Here is a 27,602-nt window from a genome sequence, read left to right on the forward strand (position 1 = left end):
TGTTGCCCAGTTAATAGAAGGGTGATAGGACGACTCTACTGACAGGTTCCAGCGCACCGAGGTTTAGTGAGGGTTCGCCGAAGGATTCCAAAGCGGAGTTGCCGAGGAGGAGAAGGCGGAGGTGGAGGAGGATGAGGGAGCGAGGAGGGAAGGCGACGGTGGACGAGAGGTACACGCAGTGGAAGTCACTCATCCCCGTCCTATACGACTGGCTCGCCAACCACAATCTTGTGTGGCCTTCCCTCTCCTGCCGGTACTTCTCTCTTCTTTTTCTCCTTCCTTCGTTTCCTCCCTTCTCTTCCTTCTTTGGTTTCTGGGCCGTGGCTAGGGTTTTTTTGTATCGGAGCTCGTCCTAGGGTTTCGCATGTTACATCCTAGGGTTTCACGTCCCTTCGGTGCTCGATCGTGTCGTGAACCTGATCCGTGCTTCTCCCATACTAAGATGACTTAGGGATCAAGATCTACGGAGAAATACATGTGAATTGAGAAGATTTCTTGTGCATTTGACCTTTTCCCTTCCGTCTCCTGTTTCTACGGTGCCCCTGTTTGGCGGAAACAACTGGAGGGTCTCGCATTTTGGGATTTTGGCAATTGGTTTGGTGTAACAATCTCATATATAGCTAAATCAGCAACCTTTTCATATTTTCTTTATAAATTAGGGATAATGAAAGAATACGAGGGGATTTTGGTGTATGCATCGTCTTGATGAACAAGTGACTGATTTCTTTTCCTTCATACACTTCACTGTAGCTGTTCGCCTATATTTCTTTCTTTTTTGTAGGTGGGGGCCACAACTTGAGCAAGCAACATACAAAAATCGCCAGCGTCTGTACCTCTCCGAGCAGGCAAGTGAATCGAGATCCTTAGCATTTACTATTATTTTGGCTGGTAATGCAATTCATCCTTGCTTTGGTGGAGCAACGAATATTGCATGTGGCCAAAGCCTGTTGTTGATCCATCTACCTGCAAGATGACAAGTATTTGCCACTACTTGTGGCTTAGAACCATATTTTCTGTTGTGCAAGAGTGTGCAGTTTTGACTGCGTTTCTTGTCATTTTGGGTTTCCTTGATGTGTGTCATGTTAGTACCGGTAAATTTTATATTCCAAACATGTAAAACCTTTCATCAGAACTTATTTCCCGTTGCACTTTTAGCAGTAATCCTCTATGATGCCATTGCGACACACTAAATATCTTTAGGGCATGACCTGGATCACATGTGACAACAGACAACTTTTTCCATTAAATATGTAGAGGTCTATGCATCATCGAACACCATCTTGAGTACAAAATGCTATCATTACCGAGAATGATATAATATGAATGAATAAATAATCTAACTAGAGAGCATGGATGGAGTTTGTTTCATCCCTTAAGAATTTGCTTACAACAATAAGAACATCAACAACAGCAAGCTGTGATGTTCCAACTATGATTTTTGGAGTTCTGACACAGTTTTAAGGTTCATATAAACCAATGGAGATTATTTTATTTACAGTGGATTACGTGCAATTCCTGACTGATAGAGTTGAACTGCAATTGGTTTTCTATAGCATCTTAGCACCAAAGCTATGATCTAAACCTAATAATTGAATCGATAAATTTCCAACAGAATAAAGATTCAATCTTATTGCCTAATGTATGAAAATTTCGTGTCAAAGATTTCTTTTAATCTTCACTTTTTCTAATTATGATTAATCTTAGTTATTGAAATGTTAATTCCACTTTTAGGAATCTGCTAAGATTGATTTTCTTCTTCACTTTGCTTTTGATTGAATTGAAGCAATATCACTGTCATTTCCAATTTTCTATTGCTATATACAAGTGCCAATCTGGTAGTTCTGCTCTTTTAACTTAAAAGCATTTTCTTATATATATATATGTGTGTGTGTGTGTGTGTGTTTGTGTGTGTGCGTGTGCATGCCCATCCGTCTGTCCGTCCGTGTATATAGTAAGCAATACCAACCAAATATAAAAAAATAAAAATAAAACAAATTGTATAAAGCATATGATATTAGCAAGCAACCAGTCTGCTCAAAATAGTCAACTAATTCAATAATATCTACAATGAGATTAAAAGACTAATCAAGCATACAACACATTTTATTAATTTATAACTGAATGAAGTGGTAGAGAATCTCAGACATTAAACACCTTGCAAACACCATATACACTTGCAAATCAATCTCATTACAAACAGGAAGGGCTCAGGGTTCTCATATTGATGTCTGTATGGTAATTTATATATATGCTGGCTACTCTTAATGCTATTGATAATGCACCTCTGAAAGAAAGCAAAAGTAATTATGACAATCGAAGACAGAAGTTTGATATCTTTGGTTGTCAATGGGAGATATGTAACAAGGCAAAGTATCTTCCCTTTCCCAATACCATACGTGAATAGCACATGTACACACTACACAATATTTGAATATAATTATTCAACAAATCATAAGTGCTGAGTTTTTCTATGATTGCCTCTATAGCAAGCCTTTTGGATGTATATTCAGTTGGCCCTTGAAATGCACTTATTTGTATGCATCTTGTCATGTGACATACAACGTGTCATGTTTTTGTATCTCTTTGTCTATTATTGTTCTTACATGCTTCAATGGTGCTGAAAGATATTTTGAGATCTTCTTTGGAGAGAGTAATTTTGTTTACCTACTCTTATCTGCTTCTGCTGTGGAACAGAGAAATTTTTGGTTGTTATTCTATTTTCTTTCTGCTGTAGACACTCTGAAATCTGAAAATAAGCTATAGTGTGTGTCTAATTAGCTGTAATGTTGCAGACTGATGGCTCTGTACCAAATACCCTTGTTATAGCAAATTGTGAAGTTGTCAAGCCAAGAGTTGCGGCTGCGGAGCATATATCCCAGGTTGGTTAAATAGATCATTGATATTTATGCTTCTAGCTCGTGCTTTGATCTGAAATGCTGTGGTGCATACTTCAGGCTCATCCAGATCCAGTCATCTAACTAAGCTGACAAAAAAGAGTATTAATAATCTTATAGTCAATTACTATAGATACTCTCTGATGATTACCGTTTCAATCTCTGTTTCGAGGTTTTGGCTAATGAAGCTAACTTCCATGTCAAAACATTTGATCTCGAAAGGATGAAATTGTAGCTTGTCTTTATAAGTTCATGACAATTGACATGATCCAATATTCAGTTTTTTCAATTTATTCATGTTTGTAGCACCAGTCATAGCAATATTTTATTTATTAGTTAAATTTAGTTATAGCAAGAATATAAATGTTTTTTTTAATCTCAGCTGGAAATTAGATGTTTTGCATGGCTATGTAAGTTACGCTTGCTTTTGTACAACATTATATATTGTTGTAACTTGTATGAGACTATGAGTCACCTTATTGTTTTAGTTCAGATAGTTATGTTTCTGGTTTTGAATTCATTTTGTTGGTGCTTTGGCTATACTGGAACTAGAATCTCTTTACTAGAATTCATTTTGTTGGTGTAATATCCCAGTAGTCCTACACTGGTTTTGCTGGAGTACGAGCTTTGATAATTCTGCTACTGGTAACTTGGGCTTAAGCATCAAACCTTATGGTTTTAGGCCTGTAAATCCAAGTTACTAGTTTAGTAGTTGTGTTCGGATAGGTCAGGACAATATGTGTGTTTCTGTTCCTGTTTTTTTTATTTATTTCGTACAAATGATCCAAACATGGAGCATTGATGTAAAAAGCTTTTCACTAGCTCAAGCAATCATTGATCATCTCACTGCATCATCGAACCACAAGGCATGGAGACATTGCAATTTCTCTAGATGTGCTAGTAGACATGTCTCAAGATTTTCAGTGGAATAATCATCAGCTAGATGTTTAGTTATTTACTTCTGCACTTGATTTGACAAGCATAGGTAATTTTTATTTGTTCTTTCTTGAAGCTTTGATATCACAATGATTTTACTCAGCGTATAGTCGCCATGTTTCACTTGGGGAGTGCTTTACCAAAGGCTGGTTTTATTACCCTGTTTAAAACCGATTAAATTGAGGGTTTGGTGTGTGTTCTCTTAGCCAATATTAATGCGCCTTAGTTGTTGTTGGCTTAACACACTTATGCATCACTCAAATGCACAAATAGATTTACTTAGGATCTCTATTTTTCTCTTGTACACTAGGCTTTAGGCACATGCAGATACATAAGTACACAAAGTAAAAAAAAACTATGGATTTGGTAGTTTAATCATTTTTATGAACTATGAAATAAAAGTAACATATAATGAAATTCTCGGTTGATCGCATGATAGTTAATTGCAATTGCAAGTCTTAACTTCTATTTTACGTTATAATTAATACTATTATGTATTAAATTAAGTGTGTATGGCTAATAGCAGTTGTAAATGTTTGATGAAAAATAAGTCTGACAGCTTTCTTAATTCTCTTTTAGAAGCATAGCATTTGAAGTCTTCATCTGTAGTTCATGACAGTATTGATTCTTTGGTTCTGCTAAGTTCCAGTAGTAATTAATACACTCACTGTTTTTTAGGTTCAAAAATTTTAGTTTTGATGGCATCCTGTAATCTTCATGCTTATGGTTGTTTGTTGTGGTGATGCTCGCTTTAGTCACTTGCATAGATCTATTGGGTCCCATATGTTTTCTTTCCCTAAACAGAATAGAAATCATAAATTGCATGTTGCTTCTACACTTTTGCAAATTAAATTAATCCTAGATCTTTTATTTTTTGTAATGCTAAAATAGTGATTTGATGCTTGCAGTTCAATGAAGAAGCTCGTTCTCCTTTCGTTAAGAAGTATAAAACAATTATACATCCTGGGGAGGTATGACATAGTTGGTATCTTGCTCTTATACATCCATTTCTCTGTCAGTGAGCCACTATACCCTTAGAATTGGTATTTTCCAGATTCAAGATGAGGAATTTAGAGATGGCTCTTATCAAACTTATATTCATGTCACGAAGTATCATGAATGTGATTGCGAAATTCAATATTTCAGTTGAAGCTGGAAATTATGGTCCTCTGTCATGTTTCAGAAAACATTTAGGTTATGCGAGAATCTGGTTGGAATACTTTGCAGTGTATTTGAGCTAGCACAACCTACTGATCCTTGCCTAGCTTAATTCAATTAAAAGTTGTATAAAATAAATTTTGCTACTTTGCTTTATCAAGCATTAAAGAGTGTCAGGTTGTTGTCTAAAATGGAGTAGCAAGGAGCTATTGACTTCAACTTTATATCACTTGCCTTGATCTTCTTGGTTCCTAGATGGCTAGATGTATATGAGATTGGAGAATTAGTTCCTCACTAATGCCTGACTTCTTGCAGGTCAACAGAATTAGGGAGCTTCCTCAGAACAGCAAAATAGTCGCAACACATACTGATAGTCCTGATGTAGGGTGAATGTAATTTTGTAGTACTTTTTCCTTATCAGGTTCATTCTTTGGGCCTTCTCTTATGTTTCAATACTCTTATGAAGGTTCTTATTTGGGATGTTGAGGCACAACCAAATCGTCATCCTATGTTAGGAGCTGCTGAATCCCGTCCAGATTTGGTCAGTCATTAATTTAAAGACAATACATTTTCAATAAAGCTAGCACTTGTGTCATATATATGGTTATGAAGCAAAACTTTTATTCTTTTACCAAGGACTGTTAACAGTGATACTCACTATTAGAGTAGGAGAAATTTGCACATGCATGAACCAGTGAACTTTTGATTGCTATTGCGGGTGCAACTTACAAGTTCTTATTTTGCAGATATTGACAGGTCATCAACAAAATGCAGAATTTGCTCTGGCTATGTGTCCTACTGAACCTTTTGTGCTTTCTGGAGGTCATAACTCATCCTTTTGAGTACTATTTTACATACTTTGGTTTTATTTTTCCCTAATACGTACAGATTTTCTTGCATCTGTTTATCTTACTTGTCATGCCATTGTTCAATATGGATTGTATATTTCCAGGCTGTTATTTCCATTTTTACATCTAAAAAATGTCCCCTCGTCATTTTCCAGTACAGAGCTATAGGTTACTCATAACTAACCAGGCTGTTATTTTCACTTCCCATCTAGAAAATGTCACCTCATCATTTTCCAATACAGGGCTATAAGGTAATCATAACTCACCTGCACATAAACTCTTGATGTCCTTAAAAGGGAACCATTGTTTATGGTTTAGAATTTCTTTTTCCTGTAATGATTGTGAAACTATCTAAGGTAACCATTTACTTGTTTGCTTAAATCAACTACCTTTCCAGCATGTGTTAACCTTCACGGAATTATCTGCAAAGATGCTTTGGTGCCACTTATTATTACCCAGGCAACCTGTGGTTCAATAACTTGAGCAGAATATATCTAGCCTCATGGAACAAATCGCTCAACTAATAACTTATTAGCTGACCATTATTTTTTTGTTTACTCTTCATGGGGAACCATGCCATATAACAATTTTTTTCATGCAAAAATTTAGCTTATCACAATTACCTTATTCTCTTGAAACTGGTTAAGTTAAAAAATTGCCTACCCATAATCAAACATTGCATTTTAGCGCATATGGTCCATAAATCTTAGCATTTTTTTGACAGAATGCCTTGTTATCTTGCTAATGTCAACAGTAGATATGAGTAAAGATAACATTCTTATGCAATTATTTGCTGCATCAAATCCATGTTTTTCATTTCCACTTTTTATCTAATGACATTGTCAATGTCATATGTGATTGTTCTATACTGGGTCTGCATTGCTTAGTCATAATTTGTTTTCCTTCATCTGTACATTATGATGAAGCTTTCCTTTATCCCTCTCGTATACATTTTGACATAGTTTTGCCTATTCCAGGAAAGGATAAGTCAGTTGTCTTGTGGAGCATCCATGATCATATCTCTTCTGTAGCAGAGTCAACTTCGAAATCTCCTGCATCGGCTTCAAACTCGAGTGGTAAGCAATCCATTAAAGCTGGTAATGAGAAAAGCTCAGACAGCACAACTGTTGGACCAAGAGGTGTGTACCAAGGGCATGAGGATACAGTTGAAGATGTGCAGTTCTGTCCATCAAGGTACTCTGTAATTTCTATTTAATGATTTTATACTATATGATTCTTGCATGTTATTAGTCTTGTTTATTTTGAGATATAAATATTTGTTAATATTTCTTGAGACATATTGCTTTTTTCTTTCTTCCCCCATGATTGCTATGCTTGTTTAGATATTTTGCTATTTTGTAACTAAAATCTGTTTATTGTATTATTTTGCTTTCTTACTGACTGCTTTCTTTAAACATGCTGAAGTGCACAGGAATTTTGTAGCGTAGGTGATGATTCTTGCCTCATTCTCTGGGATGCCCGAGTTGGTACTAGTCCAGTTGTTAAGGTAGTTGTTTGTTTCTTTCTTGATTACCTAACCTATTGATGTTTGTATCATAAACTTGTTTTCTTAGGTTTCAATTTTAAATGAGTTGCACATTTTACCATTTGAAGTCGGAAACACACTTGAACTTGTTAATTCTTAATGCATTTCTGAGGACAATATTATTTTCAGTTGAAGTAATAAATTACTCATTTGTATTTGAATTCTTTTAAGAAATTTGAATCTTGATCATGATAGTATTCTTACCATAGCAATGAGGTCTCAGAATGTGTTGTTTTATAATGAGATGAACTCACTATGTGCAGCATTCTATCTTCCTTTGTCTAGTATCCTTCTAGAATTTTGTGACTTTCTTCTAGTGGATCTATTATTAGTCTCTACCGTAATTGTTCCAGGAGCTGGTTATGTCCATGCAGTTGGTTGTGGTTGCATAACTATAATTAGTTGGCATGTTCTTTATCTTGAAGCTTCAAATTAAGCTCTAACTTAGATATGGTGTTTTGTGCTATCTTGTTTCAATCTTTTCTAATCAAATCTGGCCCTCGTAGTTGTACTACTTGAACAATTTGGCATCAGTGTCAAAATCTTCATATCACCTGTATCTCCAGCATGTTCAGTTTATTATGCATTGAGATTTCTATTGCATTAAAATTTTCATAGAAGAATACCTTGGAATGTGAAATTCAATTAAGCATTGTCATGATGGTTTTGCTGCAACTTTCTATTATTAAGTCCTATAAAAAATAATAATAATAATAATACAAATTTCTCTTATCTATATCTTAACCTTTTCTTTGCCTTCTTTATCACATTATCCTGTAACCTTGCTATATTATGATAACCTCATACTCTTTTCAGGTTGAGAAAGCTCATAATGCTGACCTTCATTGTGTGGATTGGAACCCCCATGATCAGAATCTTATTTTGACTGGGTAAATGTTCTGATTTCATATTTTTCTGTTCACTTAGTCTTTGTTAACGTATTTCATGTCTGTTGCATCACTTTTCCTTTTAGTTATGTTATAGTTTTTACCATTTCCATTTTGAATGTTGTGCTAGCTTGTGAGTCAATGGTTTATACATTCTCATTCTTTTATTTTTCTTGCCAACATATTCTCAGATCTGCTGATAATTCTGTTCGTATGTTTGACCGCCGTAACTTAACTTCTGGAGGTGTTGGGTCACCCATATACAAGTTCGAAGGTCACAAAGCTGCTGTTCTTTGTGTCCAGGCATGCTTATATCCTGCTTCATGACATTTTGTAAAGTGTTTCATTCGAATTGTTGACGTGCTGCTTTTATAACAAACTGTCTTTTGTTTTATGTTGTAGTGGTCTCCTGACAGAGCATCAGTTTTTGGAAGTGCTGCTGAGGATGGCTTCCTCAATATCTGGGATCATGAGAGGGTATTCTCTTAATTGTCTTTCTTGTTTTGAGAAATATATTTTTCATGACTATTATATATGCTGTGTCAGGGTATTCTCCTGACTATTATATTTTTTTCATGACTATTATTTTCCTTAATATCAGGGTATTCTCCTGATATGATGACTGTATATATGCTCATGTTAAGGCTTTCTTCTAGGAATGCAATTCCTCTATTGTGATAGAAGAAAATCATCATAAGTTTTGTCCCTTTTTCTTTTCATTGTTGTGGCTGTTGGACTCGAGTTCTGCATCTAACTGATATATTGCTTTTTGTTGGAGGACTATTAACCTTGAGTGTTTTCATTCTCTTTTTTAATGCTCATATTGGATGGAAACTTTGTGGCAGATTCCTTTGTGTAATGGATACAAAATATTTTGCTGCTTCAAAATGCATCGTTTGATTCATTATAACATTTCGAGTTTTTTCTTTCATTTTAGGTGGGAAAGAAGAAAGAACGTGCTGGAACAAAGACACCTAATTCACCTCCCGGTCTATTCTTTCAACATGCAGGGCACAGGTATTACAACATCAGATTTTCAGCCTGCTCATGTTTAAGTTTATGGGTCTCCCTATTTCCTCCTTCATGTTGTCTGCCAATTTTGTTAATTATGATGCGAGGAACCTGGCTTGGTGGAGAAAATATGTGTCCTAATCTAATTTGTATCTGTTATAGCTATAGCATATTAGCATGTAGCGCTGCAGCATCTTTTGAAAAATAACATACGCAAGACCAAATATAGACAAAAAGATTGGATACCAGTTTACTTCATATAAATTATGCCCTCATGATTTTTTGTTGTTGGAACATCTTGAATCCTTGATTATCAGTATTTGATGAAGTACAAATTTCAGATATTGGACCAATGTGATTATTCAGCACTTCATGATTGCTATACCGTGGTTGCTTGGCATCAAAACTGCAGTCAGTTAAATAGTTTTCATAAGGTATGCCAAAGTATGAGGACATTAAGGATTGACTGTGGTTAGGATGAAATTAGATAGAAGGCAAGGAATAAATCTTAAGGTAGTTAGAGAAGATGAACTACTTCGTAGGGATATCCAAGTTTGCTCTGATACCCGGTTAATGTGAACTGGGTGGCTTGGTGAGTCAGTACATCCTATAAGATTGGACTTAGATACCCTACTAATAGTTTGTGGGATTAGTTTGATCCTTTTTTTGTTTTTACAGAATGTTAGAGGTTGGTTCAGTTAGAAATAGTTAGATGGACTAAAAATTAAACATAAATTAGTTGATCGATCAGAATCCAGCTGACTAGTCGGGAATTAGCCAGATTGTTGGGATTCGCTGGTAATTGGCTTGGATCAATTAAACGCTAGTCTAGGTTGATGAATTTTCAGATAAAACCCATAATACCCTGAAACATCTAAGAATGGGGAATGGATATGGATGGTGATAAACATGCATATGGTTAAAGATTAATTGATGACAAGAACCAGAATCATGTAAAAGATGAACTGATGAAGGATTAAATAAATGATGAACTGATGAAGGAACCGACTGTTAGATTAAAGAATGACGGTTATCTTTTCCTCTCCTCTTGTATCTTATGCTAATCGTGAGAATACTTTTGAGGGCTACTAGGTGTTTGCTGTATTATAGTATGCTTGTTGGTAATGGCATAAACAGTTCATTGACAGTTGCAAGGGTTCTCTTTTTTATTATGCAGAGATAAAGTCGTAGATTTTCACTGGAATGCATCTGATCCGTGGACAATCGTTAGTGTTTCCGATGACTGTGGTAGTACTGGTGGGGGTGGTACTTTGCAGGTAACCTCATAAGATTCTTTACTCGGTTTTCTAATTTGATTTGCCCATCCATTCGTATTTCCATTACCTTCGGACTCGACTTGTGTACAACAGAAGTTTCTCCCCACGGATCATTTTTACTTTGTTTTGGCAATTATGACATCCTCATGTACGGTAATGCAGATCTGGCGCATGAGTGACTTGATATACAGGCCAGAAGAAGAGGTTCTAGCTGAGCTGGAAAAGTTCAAAGCCCACTTATTGTCATGCTCACCCAAGTCCTAAATCTTCGATTGTTGCTCACCCAAATCAGAGTGCGTATGGCCTTTAATTAGTTCTGACAGTATATCGTAGAACCCTCATCAGGGATCAACGGATGTTAATTTTTATGCTGTAGTCGTACTTGCCGAGTTTGCTGGACTGGAATGGTATCTACTGTTGTATGGCTTGCCTGCCTGCGTATTCCCACTTTGTTTGGACTTTGAACTTTAAGTGGGTTTGATTTCTACTGTCTTAATTACATGTGATCAATTGTCTCCTACTCGCAGCTGGTTTGTACGCTGCAGTTGTAGTCCAGTTCTTGCCCACGTACACCACCAGAAACTTGAGCCTCCTCCTCGACACAAATATGTGAGACTTAACATCACCATCACAAAAATGTGACTGGTCCACTGAGAAGCGACCATAATTACAAATAAAAGACGAAAAATCATTAAAATTAGTGCATAAATCACCAAAGTAAGAAACCTCTACTCCAATGCGAAACTATAAACTAAAAAGGAAACTCTATAAACACGTCCTATTCCAACATGGGTGGTCGTTGCTTCTAAATCGTCCAGTTCCAGATATCGAAACGAAGCTTCACTTTGCATCTCGCCGACCCGGTGGTTGTGGCGGCGGCGGTGGCGTTGGCTTCGGTGACCGCTGCTTCGATCCCGTCGCACGAAGCCCGGACACCGATGCGCTTCGACTTGAAGCCTCCGATCTTAATACTGACCTCGGTGTAGAGACCGATCTCCAAGGGGAACAGCTTCGTCTTCCTCAACCGCGATGCTTCTGTTGGGTCCAGGCTCCGCCCCGTGCTCGAGACGGTGGCTTTGAGCACTGTGGCAGTGTCGGAACCCTGTACGAATCCTTGGATCGTCCCCTCGCCTATCGCGACGCCGTCGGAGGAGGCGGAGACGGTGAAGTCGTCGTAGAGGAAGACAAGATTCTGGTTGCGGTTGCGGGCGGTGACGGAGAGGTCGAGGCTCGAGGTGAGGAGGTCGGCGTCGGAGAGGTTGAGGGCGGCGAGTCGAAGGGAGGAGACGGAGAATGACGGGCGCTCGGGGCGGTAGCAGACGTAGAAGACCCCGGCGGCGATGGCAGCCAGGAAGACGAGGCCAACTAAGAGTGTGAGCGAGAGGCAGCAGCAGCATCGTTGGCGGCGTCGGGGCGGTGGCGCCAGAGAGCGGTGGGGGAGGCCGTGCTGCTGTGCTTTAATGGGAGAGGAGGTGGGACGCTCCCCGCTGGCGTTGCCACCGCCATTGACCTTGACGGCTACGGGAAGGTTCGCGTTCGGTGGTTTCGACGCCTCCATTGCCACCTCTCGCTCTCTCTCTCTCTCTCTCTCTCTCTCTCTCTCACAACAGCAAATGCACCCCAAGTAGGAGAATATTTATACGAGCTTAAAATCTCTCTCTTTCTCTATGCTAAACTCACCCGCAAGTTAGTGCAGAGGCCAAAAATTGATCAGAGCCTGTATCACGAGAACCCTTCGATTGTGATCCATCGGCCGTGGAAAGAGCTCCATGGGTCGGTGGACTATTCACCCAGTGAGTGTTGAGTACAAGAAAGGGTATTTGTTGTCAGTGGTTTTAGTTATGGATTCGTCATCTTTTTATTGAATCAGATGACTGGATAATTAAATCGATAATATACAACTGTAAGCATTATTCAAAGAGAGATGAGATAACGAGGTTGTTATGGAAGTAGAAAAACTCGAGGAAGATGAGCTTTCTATTGGCTTGTTAAAATTTTGTTCAGACTATATACACATCGATTGTGATTCACTTTATGTTATTGGAAATTCTCCAAAAAAATTATAATTTCTTGAATAATCGTTCAAACTTCGTACTCTGATTCCTCTTGTACCCGATATATCGACACGCGTCTCCGATGCTCATCTCTCTCCAACAGAACAGGAAAGCAGAATGTTCCCTGGATGGGCCCCACACGAGACGACCAAACTTGGCCCTGCTTCAAGTACCGGACTTAGCTGATGATCTGAGAACGTGGCACACATCCAACGGGCGATAAGAGGCGGGGAAGTTGGCAGAGCGGTTGTGGATGTTGGCCACATCGACCGGGAGTGGGACGAGCGTTCGCTGCGTAGGCACACGAAGTACTTTCCCGTGATATATAAGTGGGTCAAAGCTCGTCCCCACTGTTCGGAAGAAGCGCGCCATCGAGAGAGGCGAGGAAGGAGGCGAAAGCCATGGCGATCGCGGGGGCGGAAGAGGAGGAGGAGGTAGGATTCAACTTCGATTCTTCTTCTTGATTCTAGTCTCTTTAACGTTGAACGAATCCTTCCTTCGTCTTATGAACTGTGTTTCCGATCCGTGAGTCTTTGTTGGAAGCGACTTGAACGATCGCAACGCTGTCGGTCTGGATATTGCAGATGTTTCTCTCCTTTCGTTTCTGATGATCGTATTATGCTGTGAAACAGCTAGAAAATTAGTCTCCAGATCCTACATTTCCCCGTCTTAAATATTTCTAGGGTTGAGGTTTCTCAGTCATGGTAGCATCAGATCGCTCGAGATGTATCCGATTCGTGTTTTTTAAGGCACCGACATTTTCTAGTTCGTTCGATCATGTTTCTTTCTATGGGGTCGATCCACTTTACGATGAAGTAACCCGATTTATGAGTCTATGGTATGGATTGACTCGTAAATCATGTTAAAATTGAGATTGATGCTGGTCCATCGATGTTTTCTTTTCTCGATAATCGCATACCTTTGAATTCGATGGCTAGCTGCCGGTCCTCCTTATCCTACTGAAGCTGAAATTTCCGGGCAACCTTCCCTCTGTTTGTCTCTTGGAAAATCCCGACCATCATCAAATAAGTTGAGACCTCTCTCATGAATCACTGGAATAGTAAAAGAATTGAACTCATCTAGAAATTAAATGGGGTTTTCGAAGTAAAGTTTTTGAAGTAAACTATTCTCGCTCTATGCACATTCCTCTTCGACATTCTCTTCCCTCTGTGCTCGTTCCTTTGCAATATTCTGTATATGTTCTGAATCAAACGCGCCAGTCCTTATTCTAATCTGCATTTAGCCAAACCTATTTTCTTGGGTACCCCACAGTGTTCTGCAACCACATCTTGATAGAGTTGTTAGTAATCAACACTATGTTGTGATTTAATCTTTTCTTTAAATTTTGCTGCTGACAGAACTCCTGAAGGTCTACACATAGTGATTGTGGTGGGAATCACCAAAGTTGGTAGTACATTTTAGAGAATAACAAATAATAATAATAATCTATCAGGTTGATATTACTTTGCACTGTTCTTGTTATTTGTCTTCAAATGCCAAATTTTATTCCTGGATCGTAACATAGAAGTGAGACTTCTCAGATATTAAAATCTCACCCGACTGAAATGTGCGGTGGTACTCAGGATAGAATCTAATTCATTGCATTATTAATACGATGGATTTGAGGAAAAAAATATTTAATACCGTGAATAACGCCATAGCATTTGTGTGATCGATCACCTAATATAGAATTTAGTAGATGGTGTTGGTATTTCTTAAATCACAAATTTATGATCCTGTCAACTATCTTTTTTAAGTAATCGCATGAGTTCATTTTTTTTGTGATGACCTCAATGCGAGCCAATAACATCTAGCTGGGTGGTTGCTCTCCATTTGGATGATGCAACCCTTTTATGGATTTTAAGACTCTCGAGATTGCATCCGATTGATGAAACTATAACGTGTTTGATAGTATCACAGACGGATCAACAACTTCTGGATGGCACCGTAGAAGAGAGGTGATGACTCATAAGGGCGCGGGGGCAGTGCACTGACGTAAGTGGAGATGAGTAACGAAGAAGAAAGGAGAGAGAAAAAAAAGGGCAGGGAAACAAGAACCAGATTTTGAAAATTGCTTGCATTTCATCTTTAATTAGAAGTTAAAGTTTTAGAGATGGGTGATGCGCAGGGAACGAGTAAGAAGATGATGCCTGTTTGGATGCCATTCGATGACATCTTCGGCCACAAAGAAGGAGAAAAGCACAGCAGCTGGAACCGTATCATCCAAAGATGATCATATTCTGCCGATGACGCGCCATCCGGGTGTCGTCGTGGACAGCTTTTGCCACGAGCTTTGCATTTATTATTATTATTATTATTATTATTATTATTATTATTATTATTATTATTATTATTATTATTATTATTATTATTATTATTATTATTATTATTATTATTATTATTTTGTGGATAAGCAATGGACGCACAAAGCGTCGCCGGAAGATTTGAACCCTCGATCTTAAGCGCGATGGCAATTGTCGTACGCAATTGGCATGTTATTTCACCATAGGATTCTTATACCGTGTGCTTATACATATGCACGCATACGTAGGATGGGATATTACGCTTACGTGAGGCGTGATCTTTCGTATGCAAACAAGAGTCAATCTGGACCACAGCACAGCCTAAGACGGGAAATGGGCGTTCAGATGCAAATTAGCGATTTATTATGTAGAATCCCGTTCTTAACAAGAAGCAAAGAGGAAAGAGGCTCTGGCTTGCGTCCGTCATTTGTGTCATCGCCGCTCGTCCATCTCCAAGCCGAGCCGATGTCACTGGCCACATCAGCTACAATTCGGCAATCTTTCTGAGAGACAATTTAGTGACTTGATGATGCAGGGCCGTGTGAGGATACGATGTGCACCGACCCAATACAGGCCATCCAGATTGTCAGCATGCGACCTCTAACATTTAAGGCCAGAGGCATTTGAGAGCAAATAATTTAGAAAAAAAGTGCAACGGCAGAATCTGAGAGATATAGTAGTAATGGGAGGCAACAATTCTTCCCCACTATGTACAAGAGAACCATGGACTCAAAATTTAAACTAAACGGTAACAGTGGTGGCTTCAGGGTGCGAGGAACCAAATGCAAACCAAAAAGGATTCACGATCAATCAAAGGTACACCATCGGCTGCAATAGGTACATTATCAGCTCTCGGGTTAGGCAAGAAGCTTCGCCAAGACTTTTGCCACCAGGAGCTTTGAAACATGGATCTTCCTCTGTTAGATCTTACTAGCCTCTGTGCCAGCCAAGAAAAATCCAATTTGGAACTTCACATTAGCCAAATTACACAATTAGCAATTTTGTCATGGGAAAACCCAGTCTGTACAACTAACTACTAACAGGAGTGCTGTAGAAAGACAACAGTTGTGATTGGATCACCCTGGATATCATCATCCATCGGAAGACTTCAATTTCCTAGGCCTTTTAGATTGTGGTGGTGAGGGTGGTGCATCAGTGAATCTTCCAGGAGCCTTGAAAGTAAATTAAAAAAACATTAAAAAACATATCTCAGATACTGTAGGTAAAAGTAGGTACATTATGCATACAATGAAAACATCACAGTTGAGAAAGAGGTTGGAGAAAACAGATTGGATAGTGGAAATTTTGATCTTTATCCAATTTCACCATAGAATGTAGGCAAAATAATCATTATAGAATTTTTAATAACTAACCTTCCGCTTGTGGTCACGTTTCCCCACTCTGTCACCTGTCAAACATTAGATAATAACACCATTTAAAGGCTATACTCTGTTTTACTTTTTGGCAAAAATAAAGAAAGAGCTCAATTAAATAAAGAATATTAGCTTGCTTTTGTCTACCTCCAAACCCAGCAGAATCAGGGAGAAGTGACCGTTCAACATCTCCCCGGTAAGAACGCTGTGACAGTAAAAAACCAATCAGATAATATGTTTTTTTTATAAACAAATGACAAATTTTGAATGTGGTCATGCCTCCAGACTAATTGTATGGTAGCAAATGGATACGTAGAAGACTCAAATCTCACCACTAAATAGTTGGAAGATGTCAAAGACTACCATAGATGGTAGGAAAACAGTAGAAGTAAAGCATTTACCTTAGGAGTGCTTGGTGTTTCAGCATACGAATTGTCTCGGTTCACTGAAGCTTCAGCCTCTCTATTTTGCAACTATTAGACCAAGCAAGAGAATCAAAAACCAAACAAAAGGCTATGCTATTGCATTGAGCATAGATTGAACTTTCTTTATACAGTAATAGCTAATATGTTCTGTCATGAAATTAGCCAAAACAAAATTGTCTTATCCATTTAACATAACAAGTTTGTTCACTGAAATAAACTTGGCCAAGGCAATTTATATTTTTTTCTCATCTCAGTGCTCTTATTATCCTAGATATCTTGGACATGGTCAGTTTGCTGCAGTCTTCAATTTTTATAAAAAGCGAGGATCCAAAATTAAAAACAGAAAGGTTTAGGATACTCCTCCAAAATACACATTATGCATGAAAAAATTGATGCAATTGCATATCTCAGCATAGGGGTGTTACAGCTGGTCGCATAAGACTCAGAACAAAACTCGATAGATAATCACATAATCCCAAGTGTGGCTCCACATCCGATATTTTTCAAATTTGGGTAGGGTATAGGGTCCACATCTAGTATTTGGTTGGTGTTTTCAGGTTAGCAAGCTTCATTGACACCCCCTTATCTGCACATGTAGTCCAGTTGATTATGCATTTACTGAATATGTAATTTGATCCATACACAGACAAATATTACTTGTGTGCAAATATATTTGGCAAAAACTAAGTGACTGAAGTAGATTTTGATCCCAAGACCTTATATAGGATGAGATTCATGACGCTTAACCTAGAATAAATCAGATACACCATCACTATCACTAGACTAACGGACTTTCAAACTCTCAAGCCAGAATCAGGGTCAATACCACCATACTAATGTTTTAAGTGGGAATTTGTAGGATAAGATTTCAAACTGTTGACCTAAAATAAGAGAGTCAGGTACAAAATTTGTAGAATAAGATTTTCATATCTCAACCTATAAATAAGTTAGGTACACCACCACTAGGCTCACGTTTTAGGTGTTAAAAGTTTGTATAATGAGATGTTAAAAGTTAGATGCACAACCTACACTAAGTTAGGTACAACACCACTGGACTACTAGACTTGTATATATTGAAGCCTGAAATGTTTGAGCAGCAAACTTATAGCATCTACTGGGTTCCTATCTGCACATGTAGTGCATTATTTCATATATGTAATTCTATCCAAATATCATAGAATGCATTTTGATTCCAATTAGACGAGCACCTTTGCTCAGATATGATTGCTCCCATTTCCTGCCGAATACCAATACCTACCTTTTTGTCTCCATGAAAGAACAAATTTTAGTGAATATATGGAAGTCTCAGAATAATGTAGCAAGCACTTTTTTGATATTTTAGACAGACAAATAAGTAAAACCTGCTGATTTAAAAGACTTTTTCTTCGATCTTGTAGCACAAAGTAGTTGATTGGTTATGTACATAGACATGCTTACTATATATAAAAGATTATTAAACTAAAATTATTTGGCAAAAACCCCACCAATCAACTTTAAGTTTTAGTAACAATTGATTGATAAGGGATACTTGTTTTGCATATCTGTCACGAATTGAAGAGAGAACCAAGAGCTGAGAGACACTATCAGGGTCAAACCAATCATTAACCTGAATATGATATAAACTATATATACCAAACAAACAGTAAACTAAACATATGCATGCTACGGGTCAATGTCTATAGTAGGAAACCAGAATAATATTTCTAACCAGTATAGTGATCAAATTAATTATTAAATATGTGACAGAAGCATAATTTCTTTTAAGGTTTAACTGTTGTCTGAATCTCTTTAAAGGCATGGAGTACTAGAAAATAAATCAGTAGTTAGTGAGTACCTGTTTTTGCAGGTTGAGAAGTGTAAGTATTTCTTTTCGCAACTCAAGGTGTTCTGCACAAACTGATTTAGTTGGGACCTTTGGTTTCAGATGAACCTTCAAAAAAAAAAAAACACTGCAGAATTTAAATCTGAGATTGTACGAAAACAATACAAAGACAAATTTTACTTCATTGCAAAATTTTGCAGTCATACTTGTCCAAATTTCTAACTTGAAATAGACTGTTAGATAACTACCAAGAAGGAAACAAACCCCAAGATCCTGGAGAGTCTGATCAACCCTTTTGATAGTCCTCAAACCAGCAGATGAGTTTGCAGCTTGCACCATTTGCTCAAGTGCATGTGTTCTCAAATATACACGAAGCTGAAATTTTTTGCCAGTGGAAGTAATTTTAGAGTGGTACGAAAAGAATATATGTATGGTGACTGTTTCTGCTGGTACATAATCAACTACAAAGGAAAAAATCAATGATCGGGAACTCAAGTATGTTGACTATGATCAGAATGACAATTTTCAAAGACTTGGTAAGTGTAGTCATGTATTATAACAGCCATATCCATTGCCAAATGAAATTACAAAGTCTATACTAGCAAAATCAGAACTCATATGATGAAATAAAGTAGGCAGAAGACACAAAGCAATTGAAATTGTGAATACTTTCGTTATGGTACAGCTCCCAGGCAGCAAATCTGAGGACTGTGAAATGTGTATTTGTTCAACTTCAATCAAATAATATTAATGCATCCTATACGTCCATATGTTAAATTTCGGTTGAGTTACAAATTTTGTTTCAAGTAATCTGGACCTATTGGCATCCCTATCTGAGATGGAAACCTGTGTCACAGTGATTTATCTTTACCCTTTTCTTCATACTCCCAACTGAACATTAGTTCTATACTTCTATTACTTATATTATTAGTGGTGTGAATAGAATGATTGCAATGCAAGTGCAAGGCTTGTTAACCCATGCTAGAAAGACACCGGCAGTCTGACCTATGGGCCATTGTCCATGCCTGTACAAATTACATATGCAGGTACTTAAACAGCATATGACAGACATGCAAGTGACTCAATGTCCATGCAGCAGTTCGTACCATAACAGTCCAATACCAGCATGCCATCATGTCCCAACAAGACAAGTCTTTATCTGTGTATCACTTGTTATTGGAGATAACACATACCAAATCACTTTTCCAGTATATAAAAATAAAAAATCTGCTAGCTGCACCTTTACCTTAGTCACTAGGCATGTCAATCTGAAATGTGTCATGGTAGGCATAAATTCAAATAGTTGTTGAAATATATGTTAAAAGAAAAACAGTTTTAACCAGTATGTGGAACAAGCATATATTGTAAAGACGCTTTAGAACACATTCATGGATAACAAGCTGAACATGCACAAGGATTTCCCATACTGTAAAGGCACAAAGTAGATAGATGGGTGTGTAACATGTCCACATGTAAAGCTTGTTATGTGCATACGTGCACGACTAGCAAGGGTGTTGTTAACACAAGGAATTTATTGTGCCTTCAGCATGCAGCACAGTGATTCTTGGTTATGCAAGAATCAAGATGATGTTAGAATGACAGCTAACAACAAAGGGAATGAAGAGGAAGGGCCAAAAATAGCCAATATAGATAAAAACAAAAAATATATAATATAATAACAAAGTTGAATAAACAGGCTGAAAATTGGATCTACCATTCGAAGTGAAGCAGGAGTTGAGGTACACTCGGCTGTTGGAGGTGCAGCTGTCGAAGAGGACTGATGATTGGTGTTCAACAATGATATGGATTCAGCATGAGCAGTAGCCTCGCTACCCTCATTACCAATTTGGTTAACTGGCAATTCGACATCTTCTGCGCTCTGCAAATGATCAGACATCCAATAATATAACAACACAGAAAGAGCAATGCATACGCCAGTTTCAATTAAATATCTTTAATCCTGAGAGGCAACAGTTCCAGTTATATATTACCTTAAACAGTACATACAAGCATGAAAATTCATTAATGGTTCAAGAAAAAGTTCAGTGGTATATCATGATTAAATTGCTCTTTCATTTTACAAGAAATAAGATTTATTACATTAAATTTTCACTAGAAAGTAGAAACAATAAAGTTAGGCTACACAACCAGAAGATTATCAACATATTACACCCATGACCAATATACTCACTTTGCTAGCCATGCGTGACTCCATTATTTGTTTAGCTTCAGCAAGGATCTGAATAAGGAACCAATGTTATATACATGAGATCTTGGAAAGCATGAACATGTATCAGCAGAATGCATATAACAATGATACCTCTGCATCTCTTTGTTCCTGCTGTTTTGTTTGAGAAAGTACAACAGATAATGCACGTTTCCTCTCAACCTCATGTGTCATATTGTAAGGTTCCTAAACAAGAAAGTCAAAGGAAAATATGTTATACAGCTAGGGAAACCGTTATGATCAATCTAATGCTTTTTAATAAAGGAATGTGTGTTTATGTTCTCAGTGGTACAACTTTGAGCGAGCAGCAATTCATAAATGACAAATTTCCCCTTTATTTATTTTTCTATATATGCACTAGCATAATTTAGCCTGCTTGCAGTGCAGATCTATACTTTTACATTGCAGTCAACTGATAATTACTGCATCTATGTGTTGAAAAAAGCAAGGCAACTCATACATCACAAAATGATGAAACTGCTCTAGTTTTGCACCAGTGGAGGCAATATAACCTCACCACATATAAACATGCATAGATATATATACATGCATGCATATGTATACACATACGTATGTATAATCCCACCAGATTTTGTCAAAACGTAGCCATACCTTAACAATTGGATTTCCAGAAACATCACCAGTAGATGGTGCTCTAGCAAGTAATAGTGCTCGGGTCACTGCAGATAGATGAAAAACAGGAATTGACTTTATATGTGAAAAAATGTTACAATGTTGCAGCTATTACCACAATGCATGGAGCTTTGTTGTCAAAGAATCAAAGACAATTTGATTAAATCACAGATAATTACGGATCCTGAACTATTTTTTTCCTAGTTCAGTAATATTTGCACTAATACAATAGTAAAAGCAAATTAAGTTATCACTTTGATAAATCTCACAGGGGATCCAACAACAAATCCTGAATTTTCTCCAAATTAAGCAGAATTTGCAACAAACATGATGTCAACAACCAATTAGCAGAAAACCAAAAAGCTAAAGGCTTGTATCACTAGATTTTTTTCTGATCATATCACAGTACAGCATTTGCAACAAGGACAATGTTAGTGATCATTATCATAACCAAAAAAGCTGGAGCCTTGTATTATTGTATTTTTTTTCTCAAATTGTATAACAGAACATGCTGGATTATAGTATTAGGCAGCATAAATTGAAAAAGAAGCACACATCCTAACAACAACTTGTCCACATTGAACATTATCAGAACCAAAAAAGATGGAGGCTTGTATTATTGTTTTTTTTTCTGAAATTGTATAACAGAACATGCTGGATTATAGTAATAGGCAGCATAAATAAAAAAAAAGGACACATCCTAACAACTTGTCCACATTGAATATCCTCCCAATCTCATGCATGATAACAACCTTATCATCCGTCTTGATAACAGAACAAAAGTAACACAAGAAACTTATTCAGAACTACTCGACATAAATAGCCTCACTGTCTTAATTAACTTAGACTACTAAAATTTTGGAGTTGGGATATTTCCTGCTCCAGTAAAACTGCAGGTTAGAAAGTCAATGAGGAGAACTAGTCGTTCAGATTGGAAATTGGGGAAGAAGCCACCTACCCATTGTAACAAGCATAGTTCAGCTGACAAAGTACATATCTAGATGATTCCTGGATGAACTAGAACTCCAAAAGAATGACCAGATAGGTGAATTTTAAAGGTCATACCAGGGTTATACCAGGCTATACAATTTTTCATTTTGATACATGTAATAAGCTGTAATAGGCTCGAAGTGTTCTCCACTTATTTTTTTGAGGCAAATTTGGTTATCTTACTGAAAGTACCTCTGGGTCATCAAAACGACATCAGAACCATCAGGAAGTACATGATAATCAGTATTGGTACCACACACCACCCAACACATATTGGCTCTATTAAAATAATCAACCCATTGGTCATATGGTGTCTTCAATTCACTGCCTTTTTTTTAATGCCTAGTAATCACCAAACCAAAAGGCTACCTAACAGTTCAACTAATCCAATGCCAAATAAAACTCTCTCAGAATACTTACCTTCATATTCATAGCAATATTCTCTTCACCTTATTCAACTGTATGAACCACCTTGACATGGATCAACTTAACAACGGTAATGGGAGTCCTATCCCACCATTTAAGCACATCAAGGTTTTAATTTTCATAACACGAATAACTGCCTTTGTCAATAACAGTTTCATGTATTATGTTCTTTGTAATGCAGACCCAAGAAAGTTGGTTGATCTTGCAACAAAGTGACACTGGTTGTTAGTTCTTACAACCAATAAAGTGTCATAACTGAACTTGTTAATCAATCAACAAAATGCATGATCTTACAAAATAATGGCACTTATAACTAGATTCTTGATCCAATTATCCAAATGAACATAGTACACAAGTTACTTAAGTACATAGTACACAAGTTAGTTAAGTATATATGGTACACACGTTACTTAAGGAATATGTAGTACATAAGTTACTAAAGTACATCACATTGCGTCAGTATTGACACAAAGGTGCCAACGATGTTAGCAAAAGCTAAAGAGAGAACCAAAATATGAATACTTGCAGACAATAGCCATGCATAAAGAAAGATGTACCAGCATAGTAGCGACTCTTGAGTTCCTCCACGGTCCTGGGGTAGGGAAACCTATCAGCTATTATGATGAAGCGGAGATCAAACCGTTCACACAAATCAAATAGCTGATCTGTTTCTTCCCTGCTCCACATCTAATTAAATCAGATGGAAATTAGATCTTGCATACACAACAGCATAAAACTTGGGAAGAATAAGTTCCTTTAAGATTATACAAAAAACAGGCTTGGCCCTTGTGTAGTATATCCATTACAAATGTGACAAACAACTACTACCACAAAATTGGAAAAGAAACCACAAGCCTGAAAGCCAACCAAGATAGGTCAATAGATATTAGAAGGCCATGACATTTCAGCCAATGCAGATAAAACACACATATAGGAACTGACTTCTAAGCCTTTCTAAAGGCACGCATATTATGATGTGATAAATAATCAAGGAGCGAGAAAAAGGAACGTAACAGATGTTGATTTACAAGATTCAATTTAACAATCTCATATGTCTATGGTACACAAATGAACATTACAAAAGAAAGCTAAAAATCAACCCATGTTTTTATTCTAACCAACCATAATTTGCATATGGCATGAATCTGGGAATGATATATATTCAACAGTCAACACTTCAACCAATGGTGAACTTTTGAAGATAACCCAACTTTGTGATTAAAAGAACATAATGCCACACACAACCTTAAACACAAGACACCAGCTAAATGAACTTCAGCTGCTGCTTCTTCATTACTATATTGGTCCCTTCATCTTTCAGATAAGAGGCCTATAGAGATTAGGAACACACCCACATGAATTCCTGATCTAGTGGAACCCTATATTTTCGAGGGATATGAGTGCAAGATATAGGAAATCCAAAACTAAATATATCCATGCTTAACAAACAAGATAAGACTTGAAAGCCCACGAAGAATAATATCCCACATGGTTCAAAGTGAAATAAGGATTCCTAATGAGTTAATGAACGATGACAGAAGGACCAAGCAAAATTGTCTTGCTGTCTCAACCACAAAACTATGATCTTAAATCACTAGATCAATAACCAGGCACTATTCATGAGAAAGTGGCTGTGCATTTGGAAACAAACTTCAACACTAAGAAATTTAGTGAGCCGCACCTTCTTAGCAACATAGTTTTCACCATATACAAGTCCAAAGAAAGACCACAAGTAACAGGCGAACATTAGGTGTAACTAAGAAAATATTGTACTCTTGATCAAAGCTAGAGATGAAATGACTCACAACTAATCAATCAAGATAAAGAAAAATCATCTAGAGATACTTTTGAGTTTTGACTCCAATATTTTGCTGATGGGGAAAAAATGATGAGGATGAGGAAACAAATTAGAATTCTACAGCAGTTTATTTATCATGAAGATTAGCATACTCAGAAGTATCAACCATTCATCTTTTTCATCACACCTAAGGATGTTTAGATGTGGTATCCGATCCACTTGCATGAGTTATTACAAGCTAATATAGAGTATACAAAATACTAGCTGGTAATTATAGGATTTACTGCAGGCTGCATGCAGTAAAGAAGCTCTGACGATAACTTTAATGATGCAAGATTTACAACAATCAATTTTGGAACATCCTTCTTATTAAAAGGTTCCACAGATTTCAACTTTTTTGTCAAATAATAACAGCATTATCTGCAGCAATATTCATAGATTGTGAACTTTACAAGTAGCAGAGAATATAAAATGATATAGATAATCTGTATCAAGTATGGACTGTGGCTTTATGTGAAACTATAGATTATGCATTGAATCATTAATCTCCCTTTAGAACCAGAGTTGTGAAATATCATCCTCCTAAATTTAACAAAAATGAGTGACTGAAAGTGCTTGCATTAGCAAATGGAAAAAAATCCAATCGAATGAAATGAAAGTCTTCCATAAGCAAATGAAATGCTTGATATAGCTTTTCAGACAATTAGTTATGGTCAACGAGTCGAAATGACTAACATAAGATGTAAAATATCTAAAAATCTAGCCAATGACTTCACTAGGATGTCATAACCATAAATTGATTTTACAAAAAAAGTATAAATTTTTACAATTTTTAAAATATACTATTTGAATAAAAATATTGAGATCCTGTGAACACTGGATCTAGAATTTCCAAGAAAATCTCCCTAGTCAGCAAATATTGCAAAAACTTAATTTTTAAATTATATTGTATGTAGTACCTACAGGATCAGTCAAATGCTTCTTATATTCCTCATCTGTATACTTGACAACATCCACAGACTGCATCCACATGACAAGAATCACTTGTTATTCCTAAGTGACAATAAATATCCAACAAAATGCTCGATATGAGAGAACTGTAAGAACAGAACTGGTTTACCTTGTTGTACTTAGCGAATGAGTAATCACCAGTTGGTGGAACGCCATTAACAACCCTTACCTGAAAACAAAAGTGATTTCAAAGTGATAGAAGGAAAAAATTAACTAAGTCATTAGGCCGACTCCATAATCATCATATGCTGAAAGAAGCACAAGAACATACCCAATGATAAAGTTGTAAGTTATCTGTTCGAGCTGAAGATGTAAAAGGAAGCCATTGCCATGAGATCTGCACAGGTAGTTAAAAACATATATATTTATCATGACAAATTACAATAGCAGAGTTAGAAATTATTTTATGGGAAACAAAAAGTTTGGATCTCCTTCAACTAACACCAACCACTAATGTTCATACAAGTAGCAGCTAAGGTACTAGCTCCCTTCAATTTATAATTAAAAATTAGCTGTGGTTAGAAGTACTAAACTTATCACTTGCATCCCATGATACAAATAACCATATAAAGGAAAAGCAAACAAGTGGACGATAAATGACATGAAAGTGTTTAGCGCATATGGTACTCCGGAGTTCATGTTGCAAAATGAAAAGAAAATTGATTTAATCCAATTATAGCAACAAAAAGTTTTCTAAATCCTACAACTGAACAAAAGCCCTATGACAAATTCAAGCTGATCAACCATGATGTTTCCAAAAGTTCACTCGTTCAAGCAGAAGAGTTCAAACCTCTGATTTCGACCAGCCATAAGAAAAACATTCCAGATTAACAATACTTACGCTAAATCTTCTATGAGGGGAAAAGGAAGAGGACATATCCCAAATGTAAAGGACACTAAATGATCTTGACAATTTGAGTTGTTTGGTTCTCACATGATATTCTGACAATAAGAGTCAATCTTGTATGTGGTCCAAGTTAGGAGGAAACAAGACAATCCGATGTTCTGAGTTATAAAGCTAAGTTCCAGCCAATGATATTCAAAGAATTTTTCTACCAGAACAAAGAGCATCGCATGGACAAGGTTATATCCATGCTACCAAGGACCTTACTGATCTTCCTAGCAATTCAGTTCTTGTCCAAACTATTCCTTACATGGTTTTACAATTTCATTATGTTTGAAGCCGAATGGTAATCTACAGAAGTTCAGATTCCTCCGTGCAACCACTTATATTGCATCTTGATTATCTGCCACCAAAAAGAAACGTTCCTAGTTCTGGCAAGAAGAGTGACCAATCTTGTTGGAATGTAAACAGAGAACAAATAGTTCCATTATCACGAAAGTGTAATCCCAAAAACCCTCGAGTTGATGTCTGGATAAGAGCATGCACTGATATAAAAACCCTAACCTAATTTTCTAAAACATCAAACAAAAATAAAGAAAATCAAACTATTCTAAGGTGACTAAGCTTTATTACCTTCTCTTTCTCCGTATTCTGTCGTTTCTTCAGGTGAGAAACCTCGATCGTGGGCATCAACGGCGCCATTCCTCCTGTAAGCGCGTAAACCTAGATTCCAAAAGAAACTCGTAAATGAGGCGACCAAATAGACAACAAGACGGAGGACGACAAAATTCAAACTCCAAGTGGAAGAAAGGGGAAGAAGAGCGGGGGCGATGGTTTACCTCCCGGTGAACGCCATCGGGCTTCCTCTGAGTTTCCTTCTGAGGCCGGGGTTTCTTCTCCTGGGTCGCCGGGAACGGGTTCTTGGGGAGTCCGAGGATGTCCTTGGCATCCATGGCCGAGGGTTTGAGAAGCTCCCAAGGATTAGGGTCCGATCGAGCTCACTCGCACGATTCGATCGTTTCGCGGAAAGAGGAGGAAGAGGAACTCCAAAAGGAAAGACGCAGACGGTCTTTTCCCGATTCCCGTCCTCGGTGACTCGGCCACAAAAGAGTCGGGTTTTAGGAGCGTCCCGGTAATAA

General features: G+C 37.3%; 3 protein-coding genes across 5 annotated transcripts; 1 reads left to right on the plus strand and 2 right to left on the minus strand.

The window, feature by feature from the left end:
* Positions 1–14: 14 nt before the first annotated feature.
* Positions 15–11,058, plus strand: LOC135644422 (WD-40 repeat-containing protein MSI4-like). Its single transcript, XM_065161970.1, has 15 exons — positions 15–253; positions 782–845; positions 2,793–2,879; positions 4,739–4,801; positions 5,304–5,369; positions 5,455–5,529; positions 5,735–5,810; positions 6,814–7,030; positions 7,262–7,343; positions 8,199–8,272; positions 8,461–8,572; positions 8,672–8,746; positions 9,207–9,286; positions 10,458–10,557; positions 10,720–11,058. Exons 1-15 carry the CDS (start codon positions 132–134, stop codon positions 10,819–10,821), a joined length of 1,395 nt encoding a protein of 464 aa, XP_065018042.1. The 5' UTR covers positions 15–131; the 3' UTR covers positions 10,822–11,058.
* Positions 11,059–11,362: 304 nt separating this feature from the next.
* Positions 11,363–12,147, minus strand: LOC135672043 (NDR1/HIN1-like protein 6). Its single transcript, XM_065180499.1, has one exon. The coding sequence runs from the start codon at positions 12,113–12,115 to the stop codon at positions 11,363–11,365; it is 753 nt and encodes a 250-aa protein (XP_065036571.1). The 5' UTR covers positions 12,116–12,147.
* Positions 12,148–15,689: 3,542 nt separating this feature from the next.
* On the minus strand, positions 15,690–27,566 carry LOC103980962 (SWR1-complex protein 4). 3 transcript variants are annotated; one of them, XR_671367.3, is made up of 17 exons: positions 27,303–27,566; positions 27,097–27,186; positions 25,891–25,956; positions 25,729–25,788; positions 25,572–25,628; positions 23,368–23,497; positions 21,374–21,441; positions 20,855–20,947; positions 20,726–20,773; positions 20,249–20,413; positions 18,799–18,909; positions 18,547–18,642; positions 16,689–16,760; positions 16,435–16,492; positions 16,288–16,322; positions 15,956–16,086; positions 15,690–15,851 (listed from the first exon to the last, which is right to left on the minus strand). XR_671367.3 is itself a non-coding variant. In XM_009397508.3 (16 exons), the coding sequence occupies exons 1-16, from the start codon at positions 27,414–27,416 to the stop codon at positions 16,006–16,008; spliced, it is 1,344 nt and encodes a 447-aa protein (XP_009395783.2). In that variant the 5' UTR covers positions 27,417–27,566; the 3' UTR covers positions 15,690–16,005. The 3 variants fall into 3 exon arrangements, 2 of the variants coding, with proteins under 2 accessions (XP_009395783.2, XP_065018060.1); XM_009397508.3 differs by having other exon boundaries at positions 15,690–16,086; XM_065161988.1 differs by lacking the exon at positions 25,572–25,628 and having other exon boundaries at positions 15,690–16,086.
* Positions 27,567–27,602: the final 36 nt, after the last annotated feature.

The sequence above is a fragment of the Musa acuminata genome, chromosome BXJ1-4 (genome assembly GCF_036884655.1).
Source record: "Musa acuminata AAA Group cultivar baxijiao chromosome BXJ1-4, Cavendish_Baxijiao_AAA, whole genome shotgun sequence".
Classification (NCBI taxonomy): Eukaryota; Viridiplantae; Streptophyta; class Magnoliopsida; order Zingiberales; family Musaceae; genus Musa; species Musa acuminata.